This window comes from Gastrolobium bilobum, unplaced genomic scaffold, assembly GCF_033153095.1.
Source record: "Gastrolobium bilobum isolate Gb01-03AN ecotype WA unplaced genomic scaffold, APGP_CSIRO_Gbil_v1 utg4377, whole genome shotgun sequence".
Lineage (NCBI taxonomy): Eukaryota > Viridiplantae > Streptophyta > Magnoliopsida > Fabales > Fabaceae > Gastrolobium > Gastrolobium bilobum.
In genome coordinates, this window is record NW_026895684.1 from 1,244,861 (window position 1) to 1,266,946 (window position 22,086).

At 37.6% G+C, this 22,086-nt stretch overlaps 1 protein-coding gene across 1 annotated transcript in view; it reads right to left on the bottom strand.

Moving 5' to 3' along the window:
• Positions 1 to 4,103: 4,103 nt before the first annotated feature.
• Positions 4,104 to 22,086, bottom strand: part of LOC133290039 (uncharacterized) — a 34,371-nt gene continuing 16,388 nt past the window's right edge. The window contains exon 4 of the mRNA XM_061488089.1: positions 4,104 to 4,303. Within this exon, the coding sequence (XP_061344073.1) occupies positions 4,104 to 4,303 (200 nt within the window). The remainder of the gene's footprint in view (positions 4,304 to 22,086) is intronic.

Sequence of the window (22,086 nt, forward strand, 5' to 3'; positions counted from 1 at the left end):
CTATGGCAGTGACTGAGGGGGACTTGTTCTGTGATAAACAAATGACTCCAAACAAGAACCTCAGGGCAGCCAATCCTAAGAAAAGAGGTGAACCTGAAGCAGTAAGAGTAAGCGTTCAGGTGCTGGTGCTATGACCTTTTTTCCACCTTTTTCGAATCGAATGATTCAGCGCTCTCAGAAAGCGGATCAAAGGCTTCCTATTCAACGGATTCGGATTATTCATTCTACTTTAGATGCTTCGGATGCTTCCTCGGCCGCGCAGTACGTACTTCTGTTTGGAGAGTCTGTTCCTTACTTAGCTAGGACTTTGAGTGACTAGAGTAGCCCCTCTGTATCCGAAGGCGCCTTTTTGTTTATGCACCTGAAACGGCTTCCGATTTGACTTACTTATAGTAAAGTGGATCGACCCCGTTCAGTAGAATTACGAAGAAAGAAGGCTAGGCTTCTTGAACCAGAGCTAATTCGATCTTCCCCTTTCGACAATGTGTTTGAATAGCAAGCAAAAGTACCACGACCGAACAATTCAATTCGGTTAACAAACTACTTCTAGAATGAACTACATCCATCAACCGGCATACCTTTCTTCTCGTAACTACGATCTGTCTTCGGTGTTGATATGATCTTTCTATCAAGAGAAGATCGGGAATTGCCGCTAGGCTTTTCTTTTAGCTCTCACTCATCCCGGGCGATTCTTATTATTCTTGGCCACTAAGGAGTAGTTGTGGCTTTTGACCAAGAGAACGAGCTAGACAGAAAAGGTACCACCGAAAGAAGGTCGACCTCACCCCCTTTGGTAAACCGAAGCAGAGAAAGAGGAAGAAGCAAAGCTAGGCCATTCGATTAGGGATGTTATCACCTGTGCGTACTATCTTGAAGAAGGAATATAAAAAAGAACCTTCTTCTTTTTCGCATCTCCCAAGTTCGAATGCTTTTATGCTGTTAAAAGAAATCGAATACCATTCGTGACCCAATTCAAAAACGGAGTGACTGAAGACCTCCTCCCCCTTTCCCGCCTATCCCTCCCGCAAGAGAGGACTCGTTCTGGCTTTAAAGAGCCTCTTTTTTAGCAGTCTCGCCCATAAGATAAGAGAAGATTGACCATCTCTTCTTCCAAGCTTCTTTCTGCTTCTTCTCGGCGTAACGAAAGAACTAGATGAGGAGAGGCCTCCGGTTTCAAATCCCTACCCTACGCCTTACGAGGGCGCCCTAGCCAGATTCACTCCCAAGGGTCAATCAATCAAGCCTTTGAAACTAGTTCAAATAGTCGTCACAGTCTTCGTTCCTGCTTTCAACGAGACTTTATTAGCTGCATCAGCTTGTAAAACTCTCTCTCCTTCACCAGGAAAGGGAGAGCGGACAAAGTACCAGACGATTTGGGTTGGGTAAGAAGAGCGTACGATAAGAGTAAGCAGACGATGTCGATAGAAGACGATTCGTGGGATCTTCCTCAAAGTCAAAGAAAGAGAAAAATGAGCTAAAGAAGGTATGCCCAGCCCATGAAATTAGATGTCGAATGAGTACGATTTCGAGCATAAAGAGAGAAGAAAAAGGAACTATTTAGCAAGAATCTAGGTTTAGCAAGATAGCTGCCAGAAAGACTGAGCTTAGGTGCATAGCGCTTAAATAAGTGGTTGAAGAGTAGCTTTCCATCCCGACAATGACTACTGACTTTCCATTTTTGGGATTTCACTTAAAAGACTGGACTTCAAGCAGCAATGAGAGCAAAGGCAAGGAATTGATGCGCCTCGAAGAATGGGGCAAGGCAAATTTCCAGACAATGGCAAGTGCTTGAGAGGGAGCTGTGAAAGAAGGGGCTGCTAGATAATAGGGAGCTCTTGAAGAAGAAGGGATTGCGGGGTGAACGGCATTCTGTTGTACTACTAACACTAGCTGTACTAGAGTAGTTTAGTAGCGCCTTTTGAATCAAATAGGCGAACCCTTTCCGAATCCGAAAGGCGAACAGCCCGCATTGCAAGCAAATAGATAGCCCCCGCCCGTTTGAGTCGTTGCGAGCCGGAAAGCGTACCGGCAGTTTGAGTCACGAAAGGGCCGCTTGCTTAATCTTTATTTTATTATATATATATACAAATATATATAAAAACAAAGAAGAAAATCATTTTTTTATCCAATTGTTCATTCCTGGGAAGAGGAAGAAGCAGATAGAGCAAAGGCCTCCTCTTTCCGTCCACTCTTCCCGAAGTGAGCGAATTGCATGTAGAGATCCGTAGGGGCTTATAGTTTAATAGGTTGAAACGTACCGCTCATAACGGTAATATTGTAGGTTCGAGCCCTACTAAGCCTACCACCCCCTTCTCTTCACCCGATACAAGAAGGCAGTCGAAGTCCCCTCCACTCTTCATTTTATGGGAAGACATCGCGTTCCTATCTGTGTTGAGTTTGCTCTAGCCAACAAAGGGAAATTGCCACCTCATAAGAATTTCATGTTTCCAGCTTGATCTAGCTGTTACGCAGGAGAGGGCTCCATCAGCAACCAAAATATTATCCACAAAAGTCTTAGCCCGGGCAATTAGACTATCCTGAGATTTGTGGCAGCCTTTGCAGATTAAGCTATTATGCTCTTGCCAGATGAGCCAACAGCTAACCCCAAACAAGATGCTCCAGCAAGGATGTTGAGGGGATCATTCTTCCTATTTAAGTTGACACTTAACCAGTCCAGAAAGGGAGAATTGAAGAAGAGATGATGTTGGTCATGGTTGATTAACTTCAACCAGAATTCCTAGGTCCAATAACGGTCCCTAAAGATGTCTAACCAGTCTTTAGTATGATGGAAGCAACGCGGAAAAAGATTAAAATCCCCCAAGTGTCTTCTGCTCCTCCCAACATTTGTGTGGAGGTTTTCACCTAAGAGAAGCCAAATGAAAGTTCTAATCCTTTTAGGGCCCTCCCAATCGCAAGCCAGAGATCAACTGAACTGAAATAGGGGGAATTTGGGTGTGGGGGGGGGGGTTGGTTTCAAGAACTTATAGGCAGTATTGACAGAGAAGGTTCCATCACGAGACAAGTCCCATATAAATTTGTCCACTCCATTGTCAGTTGAAGGAGGAATTAAACTAGCAATGTTATAAAAACCGGACCGATCCGGCCGGGTCGACCTGGAAACCAGTGAACTGGTCATGTAACCGGTTCGGTTTTCATATTGGATCGGCCATGTTACAGAACCGGTGTGACCCGGTGCGACCCGGCCAGTTTTCGTAAAAACCGGCGACCCGGTCGGTTCAACTAGTGACCCGGCCCGGTATATAAAAAAAACTAATTTATTTTTATAAATTAATGTCTTCTTTTTTTACTCTCAAACACAAATGATTTGTTTTCTTTTGATATATTTGAGGGATTTGTAACTTATTAACTTATATAGATTATGTACTTACAACACTAATATTATCTTGATTATGCAATATGCATGGAATTTTGATTTGATTTATAGTTAGAGATGTCATTTACTGAACCTGAAACACTAGTATCACAAATATTATATGTTTGATTGACTTTTTGTTGGACAATGATGTGTAATTTGTTATTTTCATATTAAAATATCTGGAAGTAGTATATTTTTTTACAAGTATTTAAGTATATTTATAGTTTTTTTAATATAAATTGTAGGTTTACATATACTTACCGGGTCATGCGGTGGAACTAGTGACCCACTGGTTGAACCAGTGACCCAGTACCTCGACCGGGTCAATAACCAGGCCGGATTTAATAACATTGCTAGCAACCAAAGATATAGTGTTTGTGGGAAGAAACTAAGTCAAAAAATCCCAATTCCAAGAACCATCTTGGGAGACATACTCTTCAACTTTCCTGGAAATCTTAAAATCAGGGATCGTATTTATGATCACATTTACCTATTTCAGGAACCCAATTATCAAGCATTGGCCTCATCCTGTAACATGTAAGTATCATATAATAACTTCAGCTGATCTCTGCACCTCATGATTTTAAAAATCTTTTCTAAGGCTTGCAGCACTTGGCAACATCAATTGGATAATAAGTCCCCTTGAAAGTCGGAGGGTAATGCTTATAGAAAGCATTCAACTGTCTTTGCGTACTGGCATTCTCTGCATGGTGACTGATCCCAGCATTCAGGTGACAACACCTGTCATGTTTGTCCCACTGCTCAAGGCTGCAGCTTTCGAGGTTCCCTTCTGACCGGTGGATCTTCCTGCATTGGAATGCAAAACCGTGGACTGTACCTTCGAGCCATCAACCTGATTCTCCAACAAACTTTTCATGTTACGCCCTTTAGCTGCCTTTTGCATAACCATCCAACCATCAAAGGCATCTTCATCATGTTTAACATGAGGAATAGGTTGACTATAGCCCAGTGTTGTGAAAATTGGACCGGTCCGACCGGTTAGCCCGGAAATCGGCCTATCAACCGGTCCGATTCTTGCAATGGACCGGACAAGCAATCGACCCGGTATAGTCCCGGTGAACCGGTCAAGAACCCGGTTCAACTGGTATTAACCGGTGACCCGGTGGACCGGTTTTATAGCTCAACTCGGTTTTTGAAAAAATATTTTCAATGTTGCAGCTGCTGGGATTCGAACTTGAGTCTCATGATAATGCTCAACAACAACTTACCACTAGGCTGAGTTTCCTTGTTGGTTAATATGCACCATTTAATATATATATATATATATATATTATCATTTAATAAAATTATTTCAAAATAACATTTAGTGGGAATCGAACCTTTGTTATGAATTATGAATATATAAATTATAGTCTTTACCACTAAACTACATTTGGTTCTTAATCCACTTGCACCATTTAAAATATTTATTATATAGTTGAGTATAAAATATTAATTTATATATATATATATATATATCTAGTTCATGCGGTTGAACCAGTGACCCACTGACCCGGTACTCCGACCGGATCGATCACCGGTCCGGGTTTAATAACATTGCTATAGCCTTCCGCTCCTTCAAGACCATTGACAACCTCCCCTTCCTTACTCCTCTCTTGTTTGTTTCCACCATGGCAACTATCTTTTCGGTTACCATATTGACCATAGGCAACGCAAACCAGATGAAGACCTTCATACCCCACCGGAAAGACCTTGCGACCAATTCTGAATTTGGACACTAATATTTTCTGAAGATAAACCTCAACACATATCCTAGCAAATTTTACTTTGTCTGTTGTCTCATTATCCCTCCATCTGTTCTTCTAATGGAGTTTCGGTCAACTTTCAAGGTTATCCCAAAGAGATCACCTATTCTCTATAGATGGTGAGAACAATAAAACTCAGTGGGTAATTCAGGAGTACGAAGCCAGATTGTCAACTTCTTGACTGTCTAATCATAGGGATCAAATAGTTGTCTCCATGTTTGAACCATTACATAGTGTTCTGTGTAAGAACCCGCACCGTTAATTAAGGAAATTAATTAATTAAATGTGAAAATTAGGAAATAATTCCATAATTGACCCTAATAATTATTATGAGGCTCTTATAATTATAGTAAGTGATTAAGAATGCTGAAAGTCGCTTTTCGGAAAAAAAATGCAGATACCGGTTCTGCTAGTCGGTAGAAATGCGTACCGAAAAAGTATCCGGAAAATTATAATAAGTGCGTGATAATTCCTAGAATAATATATAGGACTTGTAAAACGAGTTTCAAGTTAAAATAATGAGAACTGGTAACTGATACTGGCTATGAAAAGCGCGTACCGGAAATGTGCTCCGAAAAATATAATAAAAATATGATAATTCTTGTAAAATTGAGTAGGTTAAGAATCCTGAGTTTGGGATTAAAATGTTAAGCGTAGATAATTAAGTTAATACTGTGTGTTTAATGCTTAAGTGGCCTATAAATACACTTATGAAGAGCACAAAACCCTAGAAAACAGACTTCTATGCGTGGATACCTTGGAGGCTGATCAGTTTGCGCTGTTTTGGTGCTCTCTTCCCTCTTGTATAAGCCTTGTGACCTTCTACTTTCTTGATACCTCTTCCTAAACACTTGGTCTTGAGGGTGTGAGCCTTGTGAGCAGAAAAGAGTCACCTTTCTGAGTTAGAGAACCTGTGTGAAGGGGGTTTGAGCTTCTGAGTTTTGGGTTTGAGTGGTGGGAGTCTTTATTTGGTGTTTTGAAGCTTCAAGGAGCTTCCTTGTTGAGTAAAAGAGCTACCTTGTGCACCATTTTCGTTTACCTTGGAAGTCAGAACTGTGGGAGCTTCAAGTGAGCTCCAAGAGCATCTCCCTTTGCTGTTTTGAGCTTGTGGTATGATCATCACACTTGAACTTGAGTTTTTATGCTTAAAAATGGAACCTTGATGCATGTAAAGGGCTTAAGATGATAACCTAACGTTGGGTAATGTCAAACACACCTAGAAATGCATGTTTAAGTGTCTTTATTCGGTAAAAACCCAACCTTGGAAGGATATCTTCACGAAATGCAGAAACTGCATTCTGTCTGAAATATCTGGATATCTGATCGTGAAATATCCGGATATTGGATATCCGGATATAGGGATCTGGATATCCGGATATTGATATCTGGATATGTACAGTGAGATATCCGGATATTGAATATCCGGATATGCCCCCGAGGAATATCCAGATATTCTGAGATTTCGTAGAACAGTAGCTGTGCTGTGTGTACAGTAGGCTATTGAGGGTTTGTGAACCCTAGATTGATGAAGTTGAACTTCTGTAATTAATGAACTAAGTCAGAATCATGTGATTAAGGGCTTATGGCTTTGTGTGAAGCCTTAAGAAGTAAAACGTAATGAGAAGGCGTGGTCTTAATATTATGCTTGTGGTGCACGTTCATTGATTTATTATTGGTCCATAACAGATCGTGATACGCTGTGTTTGGGCTTTGAGATTTTGTGGACTTTTGGCTTGGATAGCTAGCTTGCAAGGTAAGCTTTCGTGTCCTCGGTTTAACAATGTTGTGGTTCCACCATGTCTCATGGGGGTATGGTTATGTGCATGTTGTGTTACATGCTTTTGATGTTTTGGAAATGCTATTGAGCTGTTATATGCTAGTGCCTTTATGATATGCATGTGGTGTTCCACCTATACGGTAAGCCTGAGTATGTGGTACATACAATATGGTGAGGTTGTGGGTGAGGTGCAAGCGGTGTTCCTTGTACTACATGTAGGTATAGACGTATTCCTGCATTTCGCTGGCCAGTAGAATAGTATTGACACACATGGCATGAATATCTGTTGCACTACATAGTTTTGGAACTGATATTGATACTTGCTTTTAGAACTTATATTGCATATGTAAGTGAGCTTGGGGTGGAAGATCCTTGAGGACCCCTTGTTTTACTGAGATTTCTGGTTTAGAGATCTCACCCCAAGTTTGGGGAATGCTTATTTCAGGTTCAGGTAATGCGGGGGTTGAGACCTCTAGTGGCAGGAGGCCAGAGCTTAGCTGATAGATGTTGCATGTTTATGCTGCTATGTTTGATGCTGGATCCTGTTTACTGTCTTATGCTTTTAGCTTCAGTTTATGGATTATTATGTTGAGACTTGGTTGCTTATGTCGTTGATTTGGTGAGCATGGGGATTGTCCATGCCACATAGACTTGTTTATGTCTTGTTTTAGTTGGAGTTGTATAATGTATCAGGATTATTGTCCGGACTACGGGTAGTAGATCCATGACTTAGATACTCACATTTATATCTATATATGGAGGTACTCCAGTTAGATGTTTATTGCAATTTACATACAGGCGGTATTTTATGAAATTGATTAAGTAATCAACTTGGTTAAGCATAATGACGTCATAATTGAAAAGAAAAAGATATTCCGCATTTTTAATTAAGCGCAGCTTAATACGATAGTATGATAACATTACCAGGTATACACGAGGTGTTACATTCTGCCATTATCCAGGGACCTCATGGAGTACATGATTATAATAATGCTGGTCATGGAACTTGCGAAGGATATACCTGTTTTCTAAGTCAATAGCTTCATAGAAGCTCACGATATTCCATATTTTGAATAAATGAGTCAGTAGAAATCTGGGGCCCATTTTCTTTTCTAACAATTTTATTATAAGGGTTGTTTTCCATTTTTTGTAGTCTTCTTTATGATCCTGTTTTGAGAAGTGGTAGGATGGGCACAAGGGGTCTTCCTCCTCCACTGCGATAGTCCCTTCATCTGCTACAACTTCATCTTCCTCTTCTTTTCGTTGGAATGCAATACTAGGGGTGAAACTGGGTTGGGCCGGCCTATGGCTTGGCCTACATCAGGCCATACCTGATCTAGTATATTTTGTAAAATAGGTCGGGCTTGGGCCTTGAAAAAGCTTGTTTAATAAAAAGGGCGTAGGCCCACTTTCACAAGGCTTGGCCTATAAGCCGGCCTATATTGTACTATTTATTTTAAATAAAATAAAATAGAATAAGTATGCCTTGAAGAAAAAACAAAAGATATAAATTTAATCAATTGCAATTATTTATAACTTAATTATATTCGATTATATTTTAATAGAAATATGACTTTATTTCTTATGTAGGAGGAACCGACATCTCAACATGTTAGATTGTGTATATGAATATATTAAAAAGTTTTTGGGAGATGTTATATTTACTACAAGTATCACGATGTGTTTGTTAGATTCATGTAATTATTTTAATTTACGTAGTATGAATTTGTTTGTTGGATCTGATGAAATATATGTTATTTAGTTTGAGCATTTTGCTTTAAAGTGACTTAAATACAGATTGTATGAGTTTTGTTGTCATTCATGATTCTGTTTGGACATTGAAATTATGATTTTTGGTTTAGCAATAGAATTTGAGTATTTTGTAAAGTTGATTTATGGTTCTGCTTTGGGGAACAGAATTAAAAAGAATAGAGCTAGAATGTGATTCTAGCCAAGCCATCCAGATGTTAAAGGAGCAGCATGAAGATCCTAGGGACTCTCAAGTCACTAGCAGATTGAGATTATGGTTAAAAGCAGATTGGACTATTCATCTTGTTCATACCAAGAGAGAAAACAACAAATGTGCTCATTGGTTAGCTAAAGCTGGGCAGACTAATAATCTTCATTTCAAGATTTTTAAATATCCTCCTCCTCAGTTGATGGAACTTATAATTGCTGATGCTAGAAATATGTCTAGCTTGTTAGTTTCTGATTTGTAATTTCTTTCTGTTTCTGGGGCTTAGCCCCTCTTTATTTACAAAAAAAAAAAAAAATTAACAGGCTAACGGGTCAGGCCAGGCCATTTGTTTTTTTTTTTTTTTCATAAACGGGTCATGTCAGGCTAACAGTTAGACTCGTACTAGGCTTGAGCCAGACCAAATTAAAATGTTTTGGCGTAGGCTTCGACTTTTCGGGGCAAAGCTTGGCCCAGTCCAGCTCACTTTCACCCCTATGCAATACAATCCTCTTTCTCACTATCAGTTATTTCCATCTCCATTAAGAACAAGAAGTGTATATCTATAAGACACTGCCTTTCTCCCATTGCCTACAACCTATGAAGCACCGACACTTCAAAAATCCTAACGTGTCGTGTCCGACACTTCTCGACACTCACCGACACTTTCCGACACTCCAATACTCGTTGCAAAGACTCAAAAAAGATTCAAAGGTTACGTTCATTGCATTTTGAGTTCCAACTATTAGATTTGTTAGATTACGATTACGATTTTATTGAGTTTAATATAAACATTTGGAATATCTTATGTTTCTTTGCAAAATTAATAGATATTATAATTTTAGCTTTATTTTTTTGTTAAATTATTGAATACTAAATATTATATACACTACATAAATTAAAAATATTATATAATATCAAAACGTGTCTTAACGTGTCGAAATTTAATATTTTTTAGAATTAACGTGTCGGAGTATCGTGTCGTGTCGTATCTCGTGTCGGTGTCGGTACAACATAGCCTGCAACTACACCGTTAAAATCCAACTTAGGCTGTTGAGTTTTAGGCATAACCTCCTCAATCTCGGGTTCCTCCTCCTGCATTTTATCATCCATGTTTGCATATTCTAGGGACACCTTTTTTGGTTTTTAATACTATGTTCACGGAGATCTTCTTCAGCAGAGGGACCATCGCCTTCACTGTACCTTTCCCTTATCTCTTTCTCCATCCAAACGACCCCAAATTTGAACTTTACCAAAACATTTGACCTTTTCCAGACTTAATTTCTTAGCTCACATACTCTGGCTTTTTGACCCTTATGCCCCTTAATTAATAATTAATTATCAAATTGCCCTTCATTCAAAACTATTTCGAAAATTTACCCTCCCAACAAACATAACACCAATCTGCCCCTGTTTGACCGTTGACCACGAAGCCTACCCGGGTACACCATTACCTACCCGGGTAAATTTTGAAACTTTTTATCTACCCGAGTATGTAGGGGTGTACCCGGGTAGAGTTCTTGAATCTGAGAAAATGTTTGAATTATTTACCCGGGTAAGGAGCAGTGTACCCGGGTAAACATCGACAGTAGGGTTTTAAAATACCCCAGCAGCCCCATTTCGAAAACCCACAAAAGGGGTACCCGAGTAGAGCTGCTGGAGGAGTGTCTTCTTGAGCGATTTCAGGCATAATCTTGCACCAATTCGTCTTGTTTCTGATCATCATTCGCGGACCTTGCAACCTCTCTGCCTTCTACCGATTGAAATCGATCAAAGGTGCATTTTTTTTTCAGTTTTTTCAATTATGTTATGATTTCTGTTTTGATTCATTGTATTTTCGTTTATATCATTTGATTCTGTCCGAATTATTTTATCAATTTGTATGTCATACGCTTACCCTAACCCTAACCCTAACCCTGAATCTAACCCTAACCCTAACCCTAACATGTATCTAATTTCTGATTTTGGTTATTTTTTCAGTTTAATAGTGTGACACAATGACCTCTCGACGCGTTTCAAAGCTGCCAGTGACCCATTCCGAGAGAAGAACCAAGAGTCGTCACGATGGGTCGTCATCCTCTCAGCCCCAGGCTGCTTCGAGTCAGGCTCCAGACTTGACGTTCGGATATTTGTTTGAGGATGACATACCTTCACACGAGAAGTTCGTGAAGTTTTTCATGACCCGGAAGATCTGCGAACCGAAATCACTGGATTCGGCATTCTTCAACCTAGAGCGTTTTGACATTGTGCCACTTCTTGAGCAGACACATTTACTTCACCTGGCGGAGATGCGGTGCCCATACTCGGAGGTTATGGTAAGAGCCTTCTACCAGAACCTTGGCTACTCGCAAGGCGAGTTGACTTCCCGTGTCTGCGGGATTGATATCATCATGACTGCTCCTATCTGGACGGAGCTACTGGGGTTCGATTTTGATGGTGTCACAGGAGCAGCACTATATGATGGAGACAGCCATCATATATTTGGTGATTATAACCGGGAGACCATTGTTACAGAGACTAGGAGGGCAGACGCTGAGCCCGGTCATTTTGCTCATTATCCTGTTAGCAACTTGTCAGTTTCTGCTCGCATTCTTCATTATGTGGTGACACATATTATTTTCCAGCACCCGCATAATCACTCAAAGGTGCTGGAAGGGGACTTTGTCATCCTGTGGGCCCTCCTTCACAGTCAGCAGGTGAACTGGAGGCATTACATATGCATACTGATGTGGAAGGCAGCCAAGTCAAAGAAGGCTGAATTGCCTTTTGCATTTCTGGTGCAGAAGATTCTGCATAGATTTGGAGTGCCTATGGCAACAGAGACCTTGAAGACCGCCAGAGGCTGGAGTGCTATATTTGGTGAGAGGCTCCTGAAGCAGTGTGGGATCCTACCGAACAGAGCGGGTATCTGGACGTGGAAGAAGGCACCAGAACCACCTGAGATCCCATTCCACCACGATGCTGAGATGGAGGATGCACCTGCAGGTGATGTGTTGGTCTTTATGAGTTTATGCAATTTTGTGTTGTTTAATTTTTAATGTGGTATTGAAGTTTGTTTTTCATGGTTTATGATGTAGGCCTTGATGATGATGACGATGATGATGGCGTTGCTGAGGTTGATGTCAGACCGACACGTCCCACCCGCAGTCGGCGACCACCAGCTCCTCCTGAGGGTGGATGGACACTTGATCATGTCATGGCATCCATATATGATCTGACTACTGACTTTAGAGGATATAGACAGAGCACGAGCAAGTGGCGAAACCAGATGGACACAAGGGTTGCACGGTTGGACACAAGGGTTTCACGCTTGGAGGGTTTAATTGGCGAGGGTGCCCATACTCAGGAGGAGGAGGAGGAGGATGATGACAATGAGGATGACACACAATGGGATGAAGAGAATGGGGAGGACACGCCATCGGATTAGTGTGTCCATAGGGTTTCATATCATTGATTTAGTTTGATGTAATGTAGTCATTTTGGTACATTTAGGAACTTTACCTACATTGCATGGATGTTTTTGTACTGGATGTTCAAAATTTGAATGAATGAAATTTTCGTTTTGCGCACGTTCAGACTTGTTGGTTCTATGCATTAGTATGGGACCTTGCATTAATATTGTCATAATTAATTTGGAAATCAATTCAACCCAAAGTACTTTAATATTCATGTTCAACTTTCATTGGCGCACATCTTGATTACTGCATCCTATTTCTACGAAATCAATCCACCCCCAAGTCATACCGTATGTAGGTATTGCACAACAATTACCAAAATGCAAAAAAAATTGCCAAAACAGCATCTGCAACAGCATCTGCAACTGGTCTACCCGGGTACCACGAACTGGTCTACCCGGGTAGGATGTACTCGGGTATATCATTACGAGTTACCCGGGTAGACCAGTTGCAGATGCAGCAGCAGGTGCTGTTCAATCCATTTTGTTTGCATCTTGGTAATTGATGTGTAATACAATAACCTTAACTGACTCGGGGAAGGGGTAAATGGGTATGGTAGACATTCGGATTGCACAATACGGAACGAGTGACTCGCTAAACTTAACGGATACATTTCAACAATACATTTCAACAACACAAGAATACAGTTCAACAATACATTTCAACAACACAATACATAACTAATACAAGATAAAGTTTAGGGTACAAGGAAACAAAACAATACGTAAAGTGATTGTCATTACAAAACAAAGTACTACACAAAAACAAAAGGGAATGCGTACGATTTCTCCCAGTCACCAAACAACTTAACGATGGCCTTCATTTTTGCCTTCCAGGCCTTCCTGTACGTTATGTTGTATCCATATGTTCCCTGTATCCTCTCCTGTATCAGAGCTGGTCTTGTGGATGGATCTTCTTTTAACATATCTGGAAAAAAAAATAACTTTACCATATTCTCAATTAATCTGAATCATTAAATACACAGTAGAATACATACTCATTATAGCCGCACAAATGACATTTGAATCCAACTGTCTATGATCCTGTGCTACGCCTTGATTTAGGCATGTGTGACCTTGACCCCATTTACGGACCACCCAATTAGCTCCCTTCTTCGGCTTAATTGCCCTCATATACCAGGGACAACCGTCAGCATGGTTTTTACACTTCATAACAAATCTTGACTCGTCGCTTTTTTCAACTATGGCTGTCCTGCGCCCCTTCATACAATGTATCTTCACAGCATGTTGCAATTCTGGTTTGGACCCAAATTCTTGTTGCACAAATAACAGATCTCCTAACTTCCAACCTCCGTGCAAGTCATCATCGCCATATAGGATCTCCAACTCGTCATTAGGGTGCGCCCAGTTAATGAATGAATAATGTTGGCTTTCATTCCAGAATGGCTCCTCAGACCCTGCATCTAAAGATCAACTCTCATTTGTCTGAATGAATACCACCACAGATAATAAATTGTCTAAAGCAAATGTTCAAATTTAATAACTTACCACTACTGACTGGGTCGACATGAAGTGGTGACAAGGCTGGGGTACCGAGACTTACGGCGCTCATGTCAGCCTCAAAATTACCGTCCACGTCAGTGTCTGACGAATCACCTTCTGGAATAGCACTTTCAGGTTCTCCCTCATCTTCGCTGTCCACATAGTCCTCGTCTTCATCCTCTTCATCCTCATCCAATGCTACCTGAGGAGGTGCAGAAGATCGTACAACTGTATCTTCTTGACCGGTACAGTGTGCAGTAGTGGTTGTATGCACCGGTAAAGATGAAGATTGTCCAACATCAACTTCAACATATATCTCAATATATTTTAATACTTTCCATTCAACAAACGCATCTGTTACGAACTCCACATCTTCATCATCATTTATATCGTTTCCAATGTAGTATATTGTATCCATATCCACTACAGTCTCTAACCTGGCTATCATGCGGTGGATGGAATGTATGCCTTCTGACCCCATTTTTTGAAGAATTCTCTCCTTCAGTTCATTGCATGTAGTGCCCACTTTGATTTTCATCGTTTTTGTTTTTCCTTCAAATCGGACACCGTTCGGACCTTCAAAATGCCTCCCATTGTAGTAAATAACTATAGGAACCATGTTTGGACTTGAACTCATCTTTCACACAAAAATTAGATCTAGGTTTTGGGTTTGGAGGTTGGTTCGGATTTTTTAGCACAAAATGAGAGTGTGGAGATGTAATCTCAATGTCCCACCAAGATTCAGCTTTCTGAAATGATGAGATGAAATATGTGTGATGTTTCGGATTAGAGAGGGTAAGAGAGAAAGATTTGGGGTTTCAAAAACCCTATACCTCGCAACAATGGCCGAAACCCATACATATTGGGGTTTCTGGACGCGATTTACCCGGGTACACTGCTCCTTACCCGGGTAAATAATTCAAACATTTTCCCAGATTCAAGAACTCTACCCGGGTACACCCCTACATACTCGGGTAGATAAAAAGTTTCAAAATTTACCCGGGTAGGTAATGGTGTACCCGGGTAGGCTTCGTGGTCAACGGTCAAACAGGGGCAGATTGGTGTTATGTTTGTTGGGGAGGGTAAATTTTCGAAATAGTTTTGAATGAAGGGCAATTTGGTAATTAATTATTAATTAAGGGGCATAAGGGTCAAAAAGCCCACATACTCTAGTTTGGATTTTATTGATTGAATTCCCCCCACCTCCCTCCCTCCCAAAATGCGGATATGGTCGGTATTTGATAATTGATACATTTTGGTGTCCTTTTTTATTTTATTTTTAATATTATCCTTTTTAGTCATTTTCTCTTATATTTTCCTATATTTCTCTATATACCTCTATTTTTTTTTTCCCTTTCTCGTTTCCTTTATTTAAATTTCTTTCCTCTTTCTTTATTTTCTCTTATTAATTTATTTGTTTTTGTATTTATTTTTACTTTTATCTCTCTTTCTTTAAAAAAAATTAACTTTCTTCTTCTTCTCTTACATTATTTTCTCTTATGCATTTTTATTTTATTTTATTCTTTTTCTGAATTGTTTATTGTTATGTTTACCCAGTGTTTTAAAACTCGGACCGGTCATCGAATCGGTCGAGGTACTGGGTCATTGGTTCAACCGGGTTCAACCGGGTTGAACCGGTTTTACTGTTCACATATTAAAAATATAAAAAGTTACTTATATTAATAAAAATTCACATAAGAAAACTATCTATGAGCTTCAAAAAATAAATTGGTTTTCAATGATAGCAAATATTATATACTTCTAAGTTTCTAGCTCTAGACCGTTGAGATGAGATCATAAGACCATAAGTGTTTATCACCACTTAACTTCATGAGATCATTATAAGATGCAACTAAATTACATAAACGAACTACATTAATCTAAAATACCTTATTATTTTCACCTTACTTTTAATCATATTCATCATAAAATATGAATATGATTTAATTCAAGAGTTCTTTATCAACAAAAAAAAATTTACCAAAAAAAAAAAGAAGAAGGAAAAACCGGTTTAACCCGAGTTGCCGGGTCGCCGGGTTTCGGCCGGGTCAACCGGTCCAATCCGGGCTGACTGCATAACCGGTCTAACTACCTGCGCAGACCGGGGAACCCATCGGGTCGACCCGGCCGGTCCGAGCCGGATTTTAAAACACTGTGTTTACCTTTCTAATATTTTTATAATTCTTTTAATTTTATATTTGTCTTTTTTCTCTCGTTAATTTATTTGTATTTTTCATTTGAATTTATTTGTCACCGACCCCAACCAATTTGATAAAAGTGATGTTATTGTTTTACTAATATCCTTCTAGTTACGTTTATGTGACATCTATTTTTAGTTAAATTCTTTGTTAAAAAAAAGTTCTCTCGACGTCTAATACGGGGATGCATTTTCTACGTTCAGGACTCGCATGAAATGCATCCAAAGGAAAAATAGACAAAAAAAGGTCTGGGAGTTTGCGAGAATTTTTTGTGTAAATAACAACTGATATGCCAATAAAAACTACAGTACCATAGTGATTCTCTGTAGCAAACCCAACAAAGCATTGACCTTTACGCAAAGCCATGAAATAGAGTGGGCTGCAACTGTAGGCCCCGTAGTCCTTCAGTCTTCTTTTTGGAACCGTTGTTTTTGGCAAGCCTGTACTTCTAAAAAATGGGCCAATTTTTTAATTTTTGTAGGGTCCAATAATCAAATATCAGTTCGACCCTCAACAAGCTATTGGCAAAGCAACACCAGATGGAAGCCATTAGGACTGGGCTGTTAGTGAACTGTTCGAGTTATTTGCTGATTGATTAAAGTAAATTTAAACGTTTTTACTATTACTTGAAAAAAAAACGAGGGATGCCGGCCATAGCTGGTAGGCGGGTTGGGTCCAATGCAAGGATTGCTTTTGAAAGGTCTTTTGGTTCGATTTTTAGACAAAGTAATCTCGGGCCAATGACAAAAACATTTGCGCTCTACGCACGAGATTAATCTCATCTAAATAGGTGAGAACACACTTGAAAAAGAAAATAATAATACAAGATGCCGTGATCATTAGCATTCTCTCATTTTATATAAACAATTAAGAAGGAGTGAAGTTATACTTATAACTTTTTATAATTATTTTTTATTATCACTAAATTAAAATTAAATTAACGATCACAAAATGGTATCAAAGAAGAGTCATTGGTTTGATTTTAAGTAATTATAAGGAAAAATATATTACAAGTATAACCCATCTCATAAAAGATACTAACATTTGACTTTACGAATTATTATTATATATAACTTATCTAAAATGCACGTTAATATTTTATAATGAGAGTTATATATTGAAAGAACAATTTATGCAAATGATTATACAATGCAGTATTTAAACCCCACATGTCCGTACATGTATTAGAACATGCCTCATAATTGAACTAGCACAACGTCAAGAAAATATAAAAATCATGCATAAGCAATGTTTATCTCGGATTAGTTTAGGTAGAGATGACTTTGTCTCGGTGTGCCGGAGACACTGCTCCATCCTAAACAATGTGATTACTTTTCATTTCATTACGAGTCATTCTCTTTCAATCTCTTTGAAACTTCCAAACATATCCTTGTTTCGACTAATGCAGAGCTTATGATCATTTGCGTGGACCAGGATTTTTTTATTTTTTATTTTTTGAGAAAAAAGAAGGTAATGATTAGCACTTATTTTTTGAGGGCACGTATTTCATAGTTCAGATAGCTAACACCGGTTAGCCTTGAACATTCCATAAAGCATTATTGGAATACTATTTATAAGAGATCCACGACACAAACATACCATACCATGCCATACTTATAATAAAAAAATGGGATTTGCTCTCGTCATTTAATATCATCATAAAAAGCTTCTTACACATATAATATTTTGTGAGACCCACATGTTTTGGAAAAAAAAAAGAGCTACGGCACGCAAAATAAATCTCTATAACATAACACAATCATTTTTCCTACAACATAACTCTTATAAAACCCTAAAAAAATATATATTATAAGTATAAACCTATATCATAAAATGCACGGTCTCTGAAATTCAACATACAATCAACGAGGTGAATGAATCACAAAACCAAATACAGATTACACGAATTAAAAACAATGCACATTGATTCAAAATTAGGAGAAAGGAAAGGGTGAATTGAGTAAGGCGATACCAGAGACACACGAATGAAGGGAAAGTGACTGACTATACATAATCATGATTCCTGACCTTAAATAGAACAGAGAACAGTGTTAACTAAAATTTACAATAAAAAAAGAAAAAGAGAGATAATTCTTCTGCACAGTCCCATTTCCTCTAAAATTGAGAAGGACAACAAAATCAAAGAATTGATGATTTTATCCTGTTCAAAAACTAGGGACAATGATCAAATTGTCACTATTTATATAATTTATTACCAGAATGTTACGCTTCTGAAATTTTTTACCGAAGTGCCAACGAGATTCTGCCACGTGGCAAAATGTAAAACGCCATGCAATCCAACGAGATTGCTGACATGGCACTTCGGTAAAAATTTTCATGGGCGTGGCATTCTAATAATAAATTGTATAAATAGTGGCGATTTGGTTGTTGTCCTCAAAAACTATGCACACTCCCTTGTAGCTTGTTCTCTCTATTTTCTTACAAATAGTCCATTCATCCCAATATTTTTTAGTTTTAATTAAAAATTTAGGTAGAATTAAATACATATATCCTATCAGAATCATGATAAACTCCCCAATCTTTTTGAGTGTTTTAGGAAGGGATTTCAAATCACTCAATAACGAGATCCTCACATCGGACAGCAAGAGTGGCAGAGCAAGGCACCAACTGATTTTCAAAAAGTTGGTATGTTTTCTTTCAAAATTATTGTGAAGCCTTGACACTAGTTAAATTTTCAAAAATGGTACAGCTTTGATACTTGATTGGTTTTTTGGCATTGGTTGAGTTTATTTCCTGGCTCATCACTAGCCAATGAGATTTGAACTCGTGCTTTTATGGAATATAGTATAAGCCTAATCCGTAATCAACTTTACCCATCACTTTCTGATTAATAGTTCTTATGCCATCCCAAATTTCTTTGAGGAAAAGCAGGTTTCATGCTTTGCTTGAAATAATAGTTCTTCACGCTCAAAATGACTAATTTAATAGTTCATAATTAATAGTTCTTCACGCTCAAAATGGCTATATATGGGAATATTAACTTCACATGTATGATATAAAATTTTGAATGATATTTCCACCCAAAAATAGATTTTTAAAATTAAATTTTGCCATATATTTTTAAGAGACTTTCATTACTGCGAGTGGAGGTGCGTTTGCTCTATAAGAGAATACTTTTGACATTTGAAATGTCCAAAATATATACACATTTATTATCATTAACCAACCATTATTGAATATTGTCAGCGATGATTAGAGACCATTATCTACTATTGTTTGCTGGTTACTGGTACAAGATGCCGAAATCCAACCACACCCTCTGCTATCAGCAATTTCAACCACCATTGAAGGTGGCCAACGCTATTGATCATCAAAATCCAGTTTCACCTTTGTTGGCTATAAATTTAACGTGTAACTTTGGCTATTCGGCCTCCGTTGCTGGTCATGAAGCATCATAATTCAATCTCTTATTGTCACTGTCGATGATCATAGTCATTCTCAACAATGTTTTAGTTAACTAGACATGACAACTAAAATTTTCAGTGATACCCTTCTTAAGCATGTTATTTTGAAAATATTTTTTCAAAACTTGAATTAGATCTCCTCTAAATTAAAAAAGTACCATTTCAAAGTCATTGTCTTACAAGTTAATATTACTAAAATTAGACATCTATATCTTATTTTAAAAATATTCTCCTAATTAACATAGTTTTTTTAATTGTTTTATTATAAATTTTGTTTAAATATATAATCAATATAAAAAGTTAACTTTAATATTTTTATAGTGAATTTCACTCGCAAAACAACATTGTTTTAGATTGAAAAATTAAAAAATTATAATGAGAAAAATTATTATAATTCTGAAATAAATTATAATTACAAAAATACTTTGATTTCCGCTTCAAAATAACGTCATTTTGAACTTAATGTAAATAACTTATTTACATTGACGGTAGAAAAAATAAACTCTACAAAGCTTCATATTGTTATCTAATAATATATTATTAAACTTTTTGATAAATTTAATAATATATTATGATATTATGATTGCATTCAAGGCTATAATTAGTTGAGCGTTCCAAATATATATTATTTTTTCTCCATAATAAAAAACAATTTTTGTCGTGCGTGTACTAGATCACTTTGCATCTTTTTCAAATTATATATGAGCTTTTTTTTTTCATTTAGTAGTCTAGCTTATTAAAAGGAAATGTCATAGTCAGGTCTGCGAAATTGTGGTAGACGACGCACATGATAACGAAAAGGTGTTATGAACTGGTAAAGAAGGGAGTTGGAGATTAGAATTTGGGAAAATTATAATATTACAGGAAAACAAAAGCCATCTACCAGACTACCACTGACTCAGAGAAAAATATGCTGGCTTTTTTCATTAAAATGGTGGGCCATAAGATATTGTGTGCGTAAGAAACACCTCTTCTCTTCCGCAAAATAACCGATGGAAATCCCTAGTTTTATTTTATTGATTAAACATATTTTTTTTGAATGATTTTGTTTTATATTATGCTGTTTAGATATACATTGTATTTATGAATATTTATGAAATTACAATTGCTGTTGATTGTATATTCTGTTTCGATAAATTTTTGTTATCTTATTTGTTTTAAACAGGCTAAATCATGCTTTTATTTTTTATAAATAAATCAAGTCATAGGCTGATAATTATATTTATAATAAGTAACAGATTTGATCGGACACATTTAAATATAAATTTAATTTTTTAAGATCAAAATTGAACTCAACTCGACTCGTTAACACTCTAGTTATAACTCTGAAGCACGGACTCGTTGATTATTTGAAAATGTGCATGTCGGACACATGTCCGACACGGACACGCTCCGACACGCGTCCGACACGCGGTTAATATTTTGAGACACGTGATCAACTCTCCGACACGCAGTCGATTTTTTCGACACGTGATCAACGCTCGGACACGTTTTTTTAGTCTTAATTTTATTTTATTAACTAAAAATAAAAAAATTATTTATAAATCAATTTTTTTCTGTTATGAAATTTGACTTGAAAAATTAACTAAGGTACGGAAAATTATTTTTGTTTATATTTATGTTATGAAATTTGAATATTTGATTGGTTATATGACTTATTATGGACTGTTATATCTTTTAAATATAAATTATATTATATATATTAAAAATATTATTTAATATCAAAACGTGTCCTAAAATGTCAAAATATGTAATTTTTTAAAATTAATGTGTCGGCGTGTCGGGTCATATCCCGTGTCCCGCTTCAGTGTACGTGCATCATAGATTCATAGGTTATATGGGTGCTAAACGAGCTAGGGGCCTTTGGTTCGGCTCGTGAAGGCCTGAGCTTACATGTTTAAAATTGATTGTCGGAACCAGGCTCGGACTTGTATAAAAGCTCGTTTAATAAAAAGGCCTCAGGCTCCAATTCAAAAGCTCGGCCTTAAAGCCTCTCAGGCTGGCCTAATATATTAATTTTTATTTTTATTTTATATTTTTTATACTACTTGTGATAGACCTCTCTCTCTCATCAATTCATTTCATTCCATTTTATTAATTAAACAGACTTTTTGAATGATTTTGGTTTATATTATGCTATTTGGATATACATTAAATTTTAGAATATTTATGGAATTACTAGTGCTGTTGATTATATTTTGTTTGGATAAATTTTTGTTGTCTTATTTTTTTTTAAACAGGCTAAACAAAGGCTTTTATTTTTTATAAATAAGACAGGTTACAGGCTGAAATTATATTCATAACAAATAACAGACTTGATCAAACTGATACATTTAAACACAGACTTAATCTTTTAAGATCAAAGTTCGGCTCGGCTCGATTAACACCCGTAATAAGTTATAACTACACAACAAAACAACCAAGTCGTATGTTTAGTCGTCGCAGCAGTTGCTGCGATGCGAGAGAGAGAGAGTTGCTTGAAAGTGACTTCCACGTAGGAATCGACGTGTGAGCGCGTCAAAGAAGGTCCCACATTAAATGGAGCAGGCCCCACTTAAACGTTGTAATAGAATCACGATTCTCTGGCTAGCTTGTGAATTTTTGTAAGTTCAATTCATAATTATTCGTCAATT